Source organism: Gopherus flavomarginatus, chromosome 4 (genome assembly GCF_025201925.1).
Source record: "Gopherus flavomarginatus isolate rGopFla2 chromosome 4, rGopFla2.mat.asm, whole genome shotgun sequence".
Taxonomy (NCBI): Eukaryota; Metazoa; Chordata; order Testudines; family Testudinidae; genus Gopherus; species Gopherus flavomarginatus.
The window spans coordinates 97,275,765-97,291,631 of NC_066620.1; the positions used below are offsets into that span (position 1 = coordinate 97,275,765).

General features: G+C 39.2%; 1 protein-coding gene across 14 annotated transcripts in view; it reads right to left on the bottom strand.

Moving 5' to 3' along the window:
* Positions 1-2,582: 2,582 nt before the first annotated feature.
* ARID1B (AT-rich interaction domain 1B) overlaps positions 2,583-15,867 on the bottom strand; it is a 437,302-nt gene continuing 424,017 nt past the window's right edge. For all 14 annotated transcript variants that reach the window (XM_050949391.1, XM_050949388.1, XM_050949394.1 and 11 more), the window contains 4 exons: positions 14,607-14,703; positions 10,552-11,341; positions 8,493-8,623; positions 2,583-5,645 (listed from right to left, as the gene is read on the bottom strand). In XM_050949391.1, coding sequence (XP_050805348.1) covers positions 3,912-5,645; positions 8,493-8,623; positions 10,552-11,341; positions 14,607-14,703 — 2,752 coding nt within the window. In that variant the 3' untranslated portion in view covers positions 2,583-3,911. The remainder of the gene's footprint in view (positions 5,646-8,492; positions 8,624-10,551; positions 11,342-14,606; positions 14,704-15,867) is intronic.

Below are 15,867 nucleotides of genomic sequence, written 5' to 3' on the forward strand. Positions count from 1 at the left end.
TGTCAAAAGCCATGAGTGCATCTGATTCTTATTTAATTTACGGCATCTTTACACCCCTCTGGCAATAGAAGAATGCATTGCACTGCCAGAATGTCAAACTAGGGTCTTAGTATAAATGAGAATCAAGATCATTGTGTTTTTTATTTGTTGCTATTTTTCCACAGGTAACTCTTTTCTGTGTTCTTCCCCAGGCTCTGGGCACTCAAAGGACAAAGAAAATACACAAGCAGTGGTGGAATAAAACATGGAGTCCTTTGCTTCCAGCATCAAAATGAGGAGGAGGAAGTGGATAGGTTCCTTTTGCCTCCTTGCTTCCCAACAGGGAAACAGGGGATAGAAACTAAAAGGAACAATACTTGTTTCCGTTGAAAGGGATAGTCAGATCTTGGCTCCTAAAATAGTTATGGTGCACATTGGTCAATAAAATTCCAATGACTCCACATATATGGTAACTAACTTTTTAATCCATATAAAATTAGTTGCTACAGGTGGTTTATCAGTAAGTAACACCCAGCTATTTCTATTTAACCATTACTGCTTTAAAAATAACACTTAGCCACCTTATCTTACATAACATTTTTCTCTTACAGTAAGATTTCAAACATTGTGACTCTTCTCAGCCTTTTGCACAGCATTTATGCTCATGCTGCTGGAAAAGCAGTGAATGCTACACATTTTTGTTACTCTCTGGTATTTAATCCTTAAAAAAAAATCTTACAGGAACAAATGCCACAAGCAGCTCAGAGTCGTTCACAAGCCAATTAGAAAGACCCTGAAATTTGCAACTCTGATATAAAATCTTCTCCAAAGGCTTCACTTGGATACCATTGGTTGGAAAGGTGCAAACGATGTATCAAATTAAAAGAGGAGAAAAACTATTAGAAAAACTTTCACTAGTATTGCAACATTATCTAATGAATTAGATCTGCTATTACCTTAACTGCAAATCTACCAAACTCATGCTGTCTCTATAATAACCACCTTCCCCAATTTCCCACTATTTCTACCACTGACACAACTGAACTGGTAGTAGTTCTATTGTAGATAGGGATCATGTGGCTGCCAATGCTTTTACCACAATATTGTCTAACGCTGCCACAAGCAGATCTGAATGACACTTGTTAAAATATTGCTGATGTCCTATTCAGCGTTTAGCACTGGTCCAGCTCCTGTAGTGGTAGCAATGATGGGGGATTTGGGAAAAAAGGCTAGAGCAAAAAAGGCCCCAGTATGTTTTTTGTTTCCTTCTTTGACTAGCCAATAGACACAGGAAAAAGGACAGGAAAGGACTGATTACAGATCAATTTTGGGTTTAGATAACAGCCTGCATCCATATAGTGGATAGTATCGCTCCCTAAAACAGTGCGAGCAACTAAGAATAGTATTGGATACTGCTTCTCCTTGCCCTGATTTTAGGTTGTATGCCTCTTTGTGTCATGAAGAGTTACAAATGGGTTATAATTCAACATATATGTCTGAACGCATTGTTATGCAAGAGAAAAAGAGATTGTTACAGTAGGTGATGTGGGAGTCGATAGATTATTGTATAAAAAAACTAAAAGAAAAATTACTTTTCGTGACACTATGGAGTCACGTTTCAAACTTGGATTATAATTGTATATACTTTATGTGTCTATGAAACTTGCTGCAATATATTAATGTATTAGAGTGAGCTATATGAAGATAAGCAGTATGCCTATGGGAGTAGTAATGCTCAAGTAACTCTGTACTGTGATTGAAGAAAGGAGGAGGACACTAACATTGTAATTATGCAGCAATTCCAGATAAACTGATTATTAGCTTTCTATGATCACACTAACAAAGTCAATGTTCTAAGATGAAACAGCAAAAATATTCTGTCTGAATATTCAACAATGAATAATATAAACAATATTCAGCAACCAGCTGATCACCAGGTGAGTGGTGGACACGAGAGAGTCGATGTAGCTGAAACCAGATAAATCCTGAAATTTAAATGGCCATCTCCCACCAGTTATAAGAATGGATGTGCTGTATTAAAGCCTGATCCACTTCAATGGGAGTTCCAGGAGCTAAGCGCCTCTTAAAGTGAGATGCCATTAGTGTTGCAAGCATGCAATAGTACATACAATATCAAGGACCATGTGTGCGTTTATTTTGAATGTCCATATCACTTGGGTGCATTGTGCCTTTACCCAGAAGAGAGAATTACAGGTAGTTAGTACAGATCCATTTCTTCAAGTTTGTTCGGTCTTCAACAAAAATCTTGTGTGTCACTTTTTCTAATATTCTCTTTATGATCCCTGACTGTAGCAAGTGGAGTGGATACCTGCTGAGTCAGCACTATCACCAGCTAATCACATCTTCTCCTTTTAAGATAATCTTTTATAAGTAATAACTGGTATCTATTCTCTGTGATCTCAGAAAAGAGTCTTCCAAAAGGAGAGTAAATTACTGCATCACTTGATTAATATTAAAGATTAATATTTTTTAAGTCATAATCATAAGGGAGGGGCACAGAATAACTATTATCGCAGTTTCTTGTAACAGGTTTGTTTTTTGATACACCACATTGAAACTAGAACATTATTCAAGAACACCCATCACAGTGCTTAACAAGATTTAATGTACATTTATTCTTAACATGTGGAACATATAAAGATTTTATACTGAATAAATGATATTCATTAAGCCAGAGGAAAAGGAGGAATTTACATCAAGTTTTTTTTCCTTTTTAAACTACATTATCTTGAAATACAAATGCGGATTCTCATCACTGAAAAATCTTTGAAGTTGTGTTTCTTCCTTTTTTTCTGTATATTTTTTTGTCTATAGACTGGTAACCATTTTCTTAAATCAATCCATACGTAACCATTTTCACACCTTGATTTATAAAGCAAATTGTGATCGGCTGCTCTCCCGAAATAGAGCATGACTTTATACATACAGAAACTTGTACATTACCCTCGGTTTTTTTTGGAGATATAGCCCAAATGAAAGGGAAAAAAAATTCTACTGTCACTTTGGAGTTATCACCTCATGGAAAAGAAACTAAAAACTTTGTACTTAAAAAAAAAAAAGATGAGGGCATGTTTAATGTACAACTTCTATATACATCACGGCCCTTAAGCAATAAAAAAAATATTTTAAAAAATGATTAAAGGAATTGTGAAGAACTGTCATTGTGGAAGGTCAAACAACAGATACAGACAAAACAGTTCTGGTGAGGAAGCAATTTATATTTATCGTCATCAGGTTTGTGTTTCAAATCTTTTAAACTTTAAAAACATTTTTTTGTTTTGCTCCTAGCCTAATGTAACCATTTCTCCAGAGGAGAAACCAATATCATTTTGTATTTTGACTACTGACTGACATCCTCGTTGATCCCCTACACCTACATCACTAGAATTTTCTATTGCACAGAGCTTTGGGTGATGGTGTACAGGTTATTTTTATTTTTCCTTTTTTTGAAAAAATAAAACACACAGGAACTTGGTATGTTGGGTTTTTTTTCACCTTTTCATTTCAAAGTGGTGAGATTTCTTTCCCCCCATCATACAATGGTTTGCCACAATTTTTTTTAAAGTCACTAGTTCGCTTCCCAAAAAATATGTAATACAAACATGGAAAAGAACATTGAAAAGGATAATCTATGGAAAAAAAAGTGTGACCTTTGAATGTACTAGACAGCAACTTTGGTTAAAAAAAATAAAATAAAAAGATGTACTTATACACATAGACAGCAAATATTAATTTCATAACTGTTCAAATTAATAATTTCTTTAATTCCCAATTGGTAAATAGTGAATGGGGCAGAGGAGCAAAGATTCTTTTTTTTCTTTCTTCCTACGCTGAATAAACAAGAACAGAAAACAGCCAGTTATATGTGACCCTCTAATCTCCACTCACACATGCTTGGCTTCTCACTTATGTCATAACTGCCCAATCTGAAAAAGTACATCACAGATGACAGATGCAACCAGAGAGTTCAGGACAGAAGATATTGAGATATCCAGCAAACGACCCTCATGCAAAAGGAACTCTGAGCGGTTCTCGTCCACTCTAGCCATGGCTAGCAAAGCCTTGGCTGCCCTGCACATCATGTCTACGCTAGGTGGCTCCAGAGGTGGAGGCTGCATGTGCATGAGGTTATGCTGGCTCTGTTGGTACTGGGCCATAGTGACCCCATCTTCCAAGAAACTTATCAAATTTCCAATGCTTCCCTTCTGCACAGCTATTGCCCTTGCTGCTAACATGTCCCCCTGGGCAAGGTTCGATAAGAGAGCCATGGACATTTCTCGGCAGACTGGGTTTTTGCGGTCCCCAACGTACCTAACTAAAGTAGCGTAGAGTTTCTCCTGACGACTGAATGGGGGAGTGGCCAAGATAAGGTCCACATTATTGTCCTGGATACTGAGCTTACACAGGGTCTCCAGCACAAGTCTTTGAGGCGATAGGACTGAGTTGGGCCCCACGGTTGGAAAAGGATCCTGTGCCTCTGCAGATGGGCACACCATCCAGTGCAGCAAGCCATCCAAAATTGGCAAACAGATGCTTTCTGTATAAGCAGACAAGTCTAGCTGCCCAGAAATGTTGGCTAATGTGACCAATGTATTATCCCTCAAGACCTCGAGGCAGTCCCACCACCACTCATCCTTGCTGCAGGCCACCCCTTTGTCCTCCTCTTCCTCTTTCTCATATGTCTGTGGCGCTCGCTTTCTTTCCGGATGCTCATGGTGAAGGAGGATCAACTTTCCCAGGATCAGCACCAAGCCTGGATGTTTGGACATTTCGGTGTCATTGCCAGGCACAAAAGACAAGCTGCGGACAATATTTGACACACAGATGCAGCGTTTAGCCAAGGAGTCTTGCCAATGAGTTATGGTGCATAGAGGAGTCTCATCCCGGCTCCTTGGCTCATCTTCTAGCAGTTTAATATTCCGGTGGCTTTTGGCTTGATGGATCCCAAAGGGAAATTTACTGCTCTCTGTCTGGGAACCAGGGTTTGAGTCTTCGGACAATGCTCCTGGTCGAGCTGACAGGACATCATCAATGGTAGCTGTTATACTTTTTTCCTGTTGTTCTTCAGGTTCACCTTTCCCCTCCAGATCCTTCTTTTTGCTTGGAGAGTTCAGGGGCGGAGGGGCCCTCCTTCGTGGAGGAATCTCCATCTTGCTCTCAAAGTGAGTCTGGATGTGTTCAGTAGTATCACCCCCACCAAGCTGCCAGTGGAGAAGCCCACTGTTGAATTCCTGAACACGCCCCAGTTTGTCTGATCTGTCAACAACAAATAGATTATTTTTCTTTACAATCTTTATTGGCAGCTTGTCAAATTTACTGGCTTGTTTTGGCCTCTCACTTGGATCAGCAATGGCACTGGGAGTGGCAAAAACAGTGCTCTTTTCTTCTCCTTCTATTTTTTCAATGTCATCTTCCTCCTCCTCCTCTTCATCCTCCTCTTCTTCATCAAAGTAGTCAATACATTCATCATTTTCCTCCTCTTTTCCAGTATCCACTGCCAAGGACTGGGTGTCATCCTTCTTGACTGCATTGTGATCAAGTGCTTTGTGACCTGGATCTCCCACTTCATATTCCATAAGGATTCCAAAAATGTCAATCAGGCATTTTCTAAAATATTCTACCAAAAGCTCAAGAAATCCAGATAACTGGAGAGAGAAAAAATAAAACACAAGTCAAAAAATCAGATGAACATTTTAGACTGCATGGAATTTGTTAGTTGCAATGAGCATATTCCAATATGTGTTAACTATGTGTGCTAAACAATCTGTTCTACCTTGTATTTAGCAGTGACACTCTGAGTTAGTTTCCAGACCTGAAGAAGAGCTCTGTTTAAGCTTGAAAGCTTGTCTCTCTCATCAACAGAAGTTGGTCCAATAAAAGATATTATCTCACCCACCTTGCTTCTGTAATATCCTGGGACCAACCTGGCTAGAACACTGCATACGTATTTCTATGAACGTTTTCACACATCCTACGAACTACTGACAGCCAAGCCTTGGATGACAAACATTTACTAAGGGAAATTCTTCTTCCCTTCTGTCTACTCCTGAATTGGTGTAAACTGTAATAGCTCCTCTGACTTCACAGGAGCTGAGACGATCTACATACATTAAGGACTGTCTCTAAACCAACCTGCTAATACATGGGACTCTGGCAATGCTGATTCTAGGAGCTGATATTCCTCTCCCTGTAAGATGTATATAGCAGAATAGTTTTCATTATGTCCATGCATATTTGAAAGCTGTTACTGGCAGACAGTTCTCTATGCTGTAAGATACCCTCAAAAGTGGTTTTCATTTATGTTTAAACCTGCATTAATGTGTAATTATTGCACTACTGGAGGGCAACATTTGGATTCCTGGTGCTGGTTCACCCTCAGTGGCTTTATGTCAAAGATGAATTACTGTTACTACATTCAGTCCCAAACATCTGCCTATTAATTGTTCTTATTAACTATGCAATAATAATCAGGGATCCTAAAAATCCATTTGCCACGGAAAAACATGGAATTTGCATTTTTACAGAGAATCTTTAGTTTTTACATTTTGTGAAAAAATAAAAACATGTATTAACTACTGACTAAATTTTACTGAAATACCAGTGTCACTTATTCAATGCACGCAGCCTCCCTCTCTTGTTTTTGATTTCTGAATATGCTTAAAATTAACATACTCCAATAAACTGCTTCCGATGTATTCAGGTTACTCAATGTTGTATAGAGGTTCATGTTTTATTGCAGCTCATACTTCATTTCAGCCTTCAGATGTAATTTAAGTTATGAAAAGATGCCGAAAACTTTAAAAATCACCTCTAAAGACCATGTCTCTGAGTTTGGCAAGGACAAATTTCATGTTGATGATAATGTGTTGTTCTGTACTGTATGCAGCAAGGCTGTAGATTACATTCAAATTGTAGAACACATGGAAAGTGCTAAACATAAATGTTTATGACAAGAATGGAAAGGAAAGGAAAACAAGAGGCTCAAACAGTGGAGCCATCGACAACAGTAAAGAAACAATGCACTGTGACTGGATTATTCCAGTATTTTTGTGCATTAAATCCCTCCCCCCCCATACAAATTGCAATTCTATTAATTTTATTATAATGATTGATGGAACTAGTAGGCTTCAAATTTACTTAACTGTAAATATATCAATAAAGCATTGTGTTCAACTGATACATATATATATCATATATATCACATATATGGCTTGGGAAACTAAAGTTCAGCGTTTAACTTTAATCGTGGAAAAGCACAGATTTTTATGTTTTTTTATTGGAGAATGTTTTTTTCTATCACGGAAAACAAGGATCCCTGATAATAACTATTCAGTGAAAATATATACTTTTCTCTGGATGTCCCATCTTACATCCAATTTCTGTTTTTCTACAATAGTTTTATTTTATTGGGTGGACAAATACATTCATATTCCATGGTTCTCTTAAGACTTCCAAACCCTCAACTATTTAAAAAAAACCCCACCCCAAATAAAAATCTACATTTAATAACTACAGAAATTTCCAAACATCATAGGGAATCTTGATCAGCAGTTCAAATCAAGCCCAAGACAATAATACCCAAAAAATCATAACTAACTAATGGCTGTACAGTGTTTTGTGTGAAATAAATTGGAGGTTTTAGACCCAACTCTAATAGACTATATTAAAAATTGCCACTAATTGGCACAGAACCGCAGCAAAAAAGCCAAGGATTAAATGGGTCATAGAAACTAAATTTAATAGAAACTAAATAAACTCTATTCTACATAGCATAGGTTCTTATACCATACTCATCATCATAGTATTTGCTAACTTGATATCTAGAACAGGGCTGAGAAACACTGGAAGGTAGTATAGGAGAAGCTTATACCGTTAGTTCTTGTGTTATACATGGCTTGTAGAAAAGTAATGGATTTTGGTTTTAGCAGCATTATCGATCTGACACCTTTTGGGAAAATGTAATTCCTCATTTTTTTAAACCATTTCCAGTGTTAAAAAAAACCAAACAGTATCCTGATATGCCTGGTGCTAACAACCAATGTGTGTTTTTAGTGTACTTGATCCGAAGAATACCTCAAATCAGTGTCATGCAGTTTTGTAATACCTCCCTTTTCTGCAACACCCACTTTGCCACACCACTGATCTATTGTGGTTTCCCTGGATTGCCCATACGTCACATTAATGAGTATGTATTCATGGACATTGCCTTCTCCCAATGCTGAGATGCTCCTATCCCTCAACTGTCCATTTTCACAAGGGATACTCCTCATTTTAAGCTTATAATATACCCCAATCTCACACTAGCCTGGGTTCCTCTTGTAGTTCATTGATGTTCAATCAGCAAAATTGAGGATACAGAATATTTTAATTTACATTTTTAATTTAATCTAATGATAATTAATTTTAATGGACTCACTCAATCATTTTCCTGTGTCCCTCAATTCGGATTTTTGACTTTATCAGGTTGAGAGGTAAAGTGCCATCTCACCTACCTGTGAAAGGTTGAAAGTAGCAACAGTGCTGTCATCATACAGAAGAATATTAATAGTGTCTAGAGCCCAGGTACTTTCAGCCAAAAGGCCAGATTTAAGAGACATCATCACTCGCCAGGCCTCAGGAGTTACTGGAGAATGAGAGAAGAAAAAAATATTAGAAGCAGTGCTTTCTAGAGGAGAGCTGGTGGACTTTCAAGAGAGACTTCTGAGATGCTGACTTTAGAGAATACAAATGAGGTGGTCTGCTAAACAGGGTGTGCTCAGGTTCTAAGGCCTGGTCTACACTAGGGGGAAGAAGGGGGTATTGATCTAAGATATGCAACTTCAGCTACAGCTCCCTTGTTGACTCTGCTTCTGCATCTCGCCCTGGTGGAGTTCCGGAGTTGACAGGGAGCGCCTTCGGGGATCGATTTATTGCGTCTAGATGAGACATGATAAATTGATCCCCGATAGATCGACCGCTACCCGCCAATCTGGCGAGTAGTGTGGACGTACCCTAAATTATGGCACTGAGCATCACTGCTTCCACCATGTGGTCCAGTTCTTCTTCTGCCTTTCTGGCAGAACAGATATGAGCCTTGTTTCTAGTGTTTGAAACTGGCAGTTTTTCTTGCCTTTCCTCGTGGTGAGATACTTTTACTAATGTTTGAGAAGTCGAAAAAATCTATGAAACAAGTTAAATAAAACAAAGAGTCCAATGATCATTTTGTTTCTGCCCTTTACGACTGTGTTGGGGTAGCAGCTGGAAGGAATGCTGTGTGTATCTTTATCACACTGAGATGAATTTAATTGGTATAGCACACTGAAGAGATCATACAGTAAAGTATTCAAAAGCAGTGAAAACAGCCAGGTGTCTCAGTGACTGCTATGCTGGTAACTCAGGAACTTGGCTGAGGAGACTGATATGATGGAAGCTGCAACTAAGAGGGCCTCACATACATCATCTACCATCAGTATGGGGCAGAGGAAAGGACAGAATGGAACAGAAAGGACATGAACAGAAGTGGGAACTTGAACGAGTGAAATGTAGTAATGGGTTCAGTCAAAATAGGAAAATATTTGGGAATAATGTGGAAAAAAATAATAAACTCTCAATTGTACAAGAGTAAATATTATGGGAATGAACACTAAATCATAGTTGATGCTATAAAACAATCTCCCCCAGAAAGATTAAAATAATTCTTTAATTTAAAAACATCTTTCGTAAGATTGAGTGATTTTTAAGAATATTTTCCATGCTCATCTATGAGATGCAACCTGGGTCTATCCAAATGTTAAAGAAGTCCCAACTGTGATAAATATACAGTGCATGACTCAAGTCACGGAAGATGTTACACTAACATCCCTGCACTGGACAGATGATTACACAGCATGCCAAGTCAGAATGGCTTCTTGAATCTTACCAGTATGATTTCACACTAACATGTTTCCACCTTGCCCCAAAATATCATCTCTAACAGCACATTCCTATGTGATACCTAGGAGATACCTTCATGGACATCAGCGGCTGGGAACAAAAGGAGCATGGAATGTTGAGCCCTGTAGCCTCCATAGGTCTCTTTGTATTAAGGCAGTTTAGGCTTTCAAATTCCACGTGTTAGCTGCTTCCCTACAGCACCTATGGAATGGTCAGTACAACTTGTTCTTGTGGCACAGAAAGTATATGAAAGCACAGTGTTGCATTGTTTACTGACATTCACACATCTTCATTAAATGGCCTTTTGTTTTTTGATGGCAAGCCTTATATCCAGCCAGGATAAGAATTTCCCCTGCAACTCTGATGGCAAGGCTTTGTGTTATTGGTGGAGATGGGTTTTCTGTGGCTGAGGGGCGAATGCACATGCAGCATTAGCTGAGCTGTATTTGACCTGTGGGATGACCACCCATGCTGTACAATTTTTTTGGTGCTATTATGTTTTAACAGACACAATCACTTTACACTTAGCTGAGTTAACTTTCAAGCAAGCTCATAAACTGAAAGTGGAAAAAGAAAATCAAAATTGAAACCAGATTCTTTATGACTATTTCTGTATTTAGACCTTTGTTTGATGCTCACCAATATCTTTTGAGGTAATCTTTCGTCTTGGTTTTAAGACTGGTTGCGATGCTTCTACGGAGCCTGGAGGGAAAGTAATTTCTCGCCTAATTGGTGGTGGCTGAGGTGGAGGTCCTGTGACTTGTGACACTGGAACTGTGGGTATAACCTTCTGCATCTTCATAGAGGGTAGGAAAGGAGACTTGCTTGGAGACATACGGTTCTCTAAAGAGCGCTGGAATGATGCTGGACTTGGAGCCCTAGAGATGTGGTTTGGCATTGAGGGTGGTGTCTGGTAGGACGACTGAGGAGGTCGAGTGATAGGCTGCATGGAGGCTGAGGATGACATGTAAGAAGGCTGACGTTGGTTGACATGAGAAGGCCACTGACTCTCATGGTTTATTCTCTGGTCAGGTACCATCATATCATCAGTGCGGTTCATCCCTGGATAGGGTGGGGCCTGTGCAGGGCCTCCAGGGCCTTGCCTGTTCTGGTAAGGGTAAGGCATATCATTCCGTGTTGGCCACATGTTCTGCTGAGGACCTTCACTGGTGGATGATGACTGCATGGGGCCACCAATCATCTGCGGGGGTATTCCATGCTGCTGGATTTGTCCGGGGCCCTGCATCCTCTCCCTGTTATAAGGATATGGATACTGTCCCTGGATAGGCCTCCTGTCTGGTCCAGAGTAAGTGTTGCTATACTGGTTATACATTTCTTGCTGCTGATTGCCATACTGCATGTTATACATATCCCCTTCATGGCGTTTTGCTGGAGGCCCATACATGCCATCCATATGACGCTTATAATTCTGAAAAAGAATGTTTTGGAGAAAAAAGCTCAATCATATTGACAGTCAGGAGTGAGATTTAATATGTAATTAAAAAAAGTTACTGGCATCCTTAGATTCCATGACACTAATATAACGGCAGCATTTCAGAATGAGCACATTACACAGGAGGTGGTAAAATAGTAATTTTATAATTATTTTTTGACCAAAAGGTTTGTTTCTTTTCCTATCATACAAAACATATATGAACTAGCAGAAAGCTCATTTTAAAAATCAAAAATTCATAGGACTGCACAGAATGCTGCTTATAGAGTCAAGCTAGCAATGCTATGGTTGAGCCAGCTTGCATTTTAGGACCCTACTTTGATGTGCTTATAAACTTATATTTAAAAAAAATTATCTCTGGCTAAAATTTCTCATGTTAGCTCTCAATCCAGGGGTGAATTTTTTGCAAGTTTGATAAAATTCTATTGCTCACTTAAGACACATCTAGGCATGAAAAAGAAATTATCTTTACGAGCTAAGGTATTTTTTCACGTTTTTTATGATCAAACTACCAAAAAAAAAGTCTTTTTAAAGTTTCAGATTTGTCACAGACTTAGTCTTCTTGGAGGACAAGTTTTGAAAGTCTTCTGACATCCCAAAGCAGGATGCTTCTGCAAGTATGTATCCAGGACACTGGAGTTTGAAACAGAGTATAAGTCAGATAAAACAGGCAGGCTGGTGGGAGAAACACCCATCTCAGTTATGTCTGGTGTTCCAAAACCTCCACACATCCCTGCCAAGAAGATGAATCCCTCTCCCTGAATCCCCTAATCACATTCCATGTCTGATTATTCCAGCAGTTAAATTCAAACATTCTATTTTATTCTAGATAGGTGCTTATATGGTGCTCATGACCATAGTAATGTGCTCCTGGAAGGTGTTCAGATAAGTGACATGACTAACATCTGTCATGTGTGGTTCTTTATGTCTCTCATCCTCCCTCTGAAGTGGGAGAACTCTGGGCACAATGTAGTGTTTTGTTTTGACAGGGGTTGATATTTTGTTTTAAAAAGTACATGCTGCTCTGTGTTTATTTATGTTAGAGAAGGCAGGGCGAAGAACTGCACCTTGCACTTTGAGTGGAAGGTGGAGAGGTTTGTAATGGTCTTTAGTTCCTGGGGGAGTTTGCTTCACAGTTCGAGCCACACTGAATGCCGTGAGGCAAAAAATGTGAATTAAATGTGCAGTTTTTTGAATATATGACCTATGGTAAACAAAGTTATAGCTCCCACAGAAACCTTAACTCAGTCACATTGCACAATGTATACTAATGTACTAAAGTTAACATCATATAAAATTCTATATGCATGCAACATGGGTCAGTTAGAATTGCTCTGGGAACCATTAAATCTCATTTTCTGACATTGGGGCATGTAAAATCCTAACCACTGAGTTGCATGAATGTTTTAATTTGCCACTGAGCTGTCAAGCTATTTCAGAAACAAAGGGTCCATGGCCAGCTTTAGGTCTTACACATCTATATAACATACTGGGTCTGTGACGTGAACTCTAATGCAAGACACAGAAAAACAGGCATCATGTAAAAATTGTCTAAGTTGAACTACAATTTCAAATTCAATGGTTATGCATAAATCTCCTTAGATCCTGATCCTGCAACACTTGAGCACATACTTAATTTAAAACATGCGAGTAATTGCACTTCAGTGGGACTTCTGACATGATTAAAGTTAAACATGAATGTGTTTGCTGGATTGGGATCTCAGACAGTCAGATAACTCAGAGGGAGGATATAGATGTAAAAAGGGGTATAGCAGGACAAAAAGACAGCATGTCAATGACACCTCTAAAGGAGGGTCCCATTATGGTAATTCAGCCATTAACTCCCACCCAACTCTACATCATACCACCAGCCTAACCTTAACTTTGTCCCCTAATACGTGACAAAATATAAAAAAAGGTCAAAATAATACATTATTAAGACATTACTGGAAATGGATACCTAGAATAGGAAATGAGATTTTATATTTTCTTAATAATGTTAGTTTGACTATATATTTTTGCAAAGTTTAGGGTGTTCCCGTCTTTAATGAGAACCTTGTTAGTTCATTCCCTTGATACCGTAGTGTGGGGTATCACAGGCTATTTTTGTTATTGATCTTTTAATTTCTCCACTAAATCACCCCAAATTACTAAAAACGCTGCTCCTCAGCAAGACCAACAAAACAAATGTAGAGTTTCTGGACCACGACATTTAGGAGATAGTATGAGAGAAAAAAGAGAAGTGTAACATTCCCAAAGTGAATTTTAGATACATTTTCAAAACCCTGCAACTTTAGAGCTGCACTTCTGATTTTTACTGAACTTCCTAGAAAACCTCTTTCCCGCACTGAGATGTGGTATGTGAAATTTAAGGAAGATAAATTTATTTCTGGGGAATCCTGGCATGTTTGAAAATCTGTCTTATTCTAGTAACCTTGCACCAGCCATAATTACAGAGTGAGTACCAACTGTTTTATCATACACAGCGGTGAAATCCTGGCCCCATTGAAATCAATGGGATTTCTGCCAATGACTTTAATGGGGCCAGGGTTTGCACACATATTACCAATACATTTTACAAAACCTATGTCTAGAAACAGTACTCATATTTCCCTGCATATTCTGTATATTTTATATATTACAGAAAGGCTCAAATGTTGGAAGGTTTAAAATATTTTTTTCAATGTCAGTAATATATTGGACTATATCATCTGCTATACATTCAAAGTACATGATTCTCTCATATGCACGTTTTATGACAGTCTTGGATTATCTGTGTGACACTCTGTGCCAGCCTTAGCAACTACGAGGCTTATGTCTTTCTCTTTCTGCCAGACTTCCTTGGTTTCAGTTGCCTGCCTGACAGGAGTGCTTTCTGCTCTTCCAGTCAGCAGCTTTCCTGTTTGTCTCTGCAAGCTGGGTGGTGCAATATTATCAGCCTATGAATTGCATTGTTTTGATCTGCCTGCTACTGTGCCTGGGGCTTTCACCTGTCATGGATTCCACACCACACAATCTCAACTTTAAATTACACCCTTCAACATAACTAGTACATGGCCTTGTTCTCACACATCCACTGCTAAAATGGGCCCCAAATTTGGCCCACACTATGTTGCTCACCTGTGCGAAAACTACATGCATTTTAAGAATTTGTTTTAATTTCATATTATAAAGTATATTTTTGGGGGGTTGATGTTTACAAAATAAATGTCATGAATATAAATGATTCCACCTCTTTTACCTGCTGCTGCGGATACATTCCAGGTTGATGTCCTCCATACGGTGGTTGTCCTGAAGGAGGTCCTTGCCCTGGATACTGCTGCCCATATGGTTCATGCCTAGAATGATGCATTCAAATCAGCACTTAGTACTGTTGGAACTTCCAAGCCACTGGAAAAATGAAATTGCTCTGATGATTCTACACCTTAAAGATGGCCATCACCATGAAACATTCTCTTTATCATACCACCTAATTTCCATACCAAGACTCTTAGCACATTGATGATAATTCAATTTTTTAGAATGGATGGTGACACCTTTTTGGGCATGTTGCCAAAGTTGTTTGACCCCTACAAAGTGTCAATGACAGGAAAATTAAGAGATTCAGCAACCTCCCCACCTTCACAAAACCTATTAAATTCCTTGAATTCCAACAGTCAGGAGCTCTCATGTATTGCACTAATTCAGCACTAAGACTATTGGTGGAAACCAGTTGCAAGGATGTACCAGAAGGAATTACTACACAGAGTATAAAGCAATATAGCTGTAACAGAATGAAGCAGGATATATATTCTAGTAAATAAAATGTCTGATCTACAGCACAAAGAGGGTGTGTTCAAATTCTAAAGAGTTTTAAAAAGTGGGTCTCATCAAGAAACTCACTTTATGGAACATTAAAGACTCTACTGAATATAAAAAATATTTTAAAAATTGGTTTAAACTGAATTTGTCATTGTCACTAGACCACAGTAGCACAAAATCAGTTTAAGTACAAACTACGAAAAATATTTCAAGATGCTACACTTATGCACTGGAACTTTTAACAAATAAATGTATGACGACTCAGGCCCTGTGTAAATAATGATTTCACAGACTGCAAGGAAATAGTTAAATTAGCCCAATACTGTGATTTTTCCAACAGTGGGGAGGCAGAAGCAGAGATGCCCAAGGGATATTGGAAAAATCACAGGGCTGGACTAATTCTGTTGCTGCATCCTGTCCAGCCAACCTATGGAGAGATTGTCAGCGGTGCTAACTAGAAGCCCTGGCCTGCCCCACACCAGCCTCTGGCAGGCCTCGCTGAGACCAGGAGCGGCGCTAGGGTTTCTGACGCCCTAGGCGGACGGCCATTTCGCCGCCCCCTGCGGGTCTGGTGGACCTACCGCAGTCATGCCGGCGGACGGTCGGCTGCTGGAAGGGCTTCGGCGGAGCTGCCACAGTGATGCTGGCGGGCGGTCCGCTGGTCTAAAGGCTCCGGCGGACCTACCGCAGTCATGCCTGCG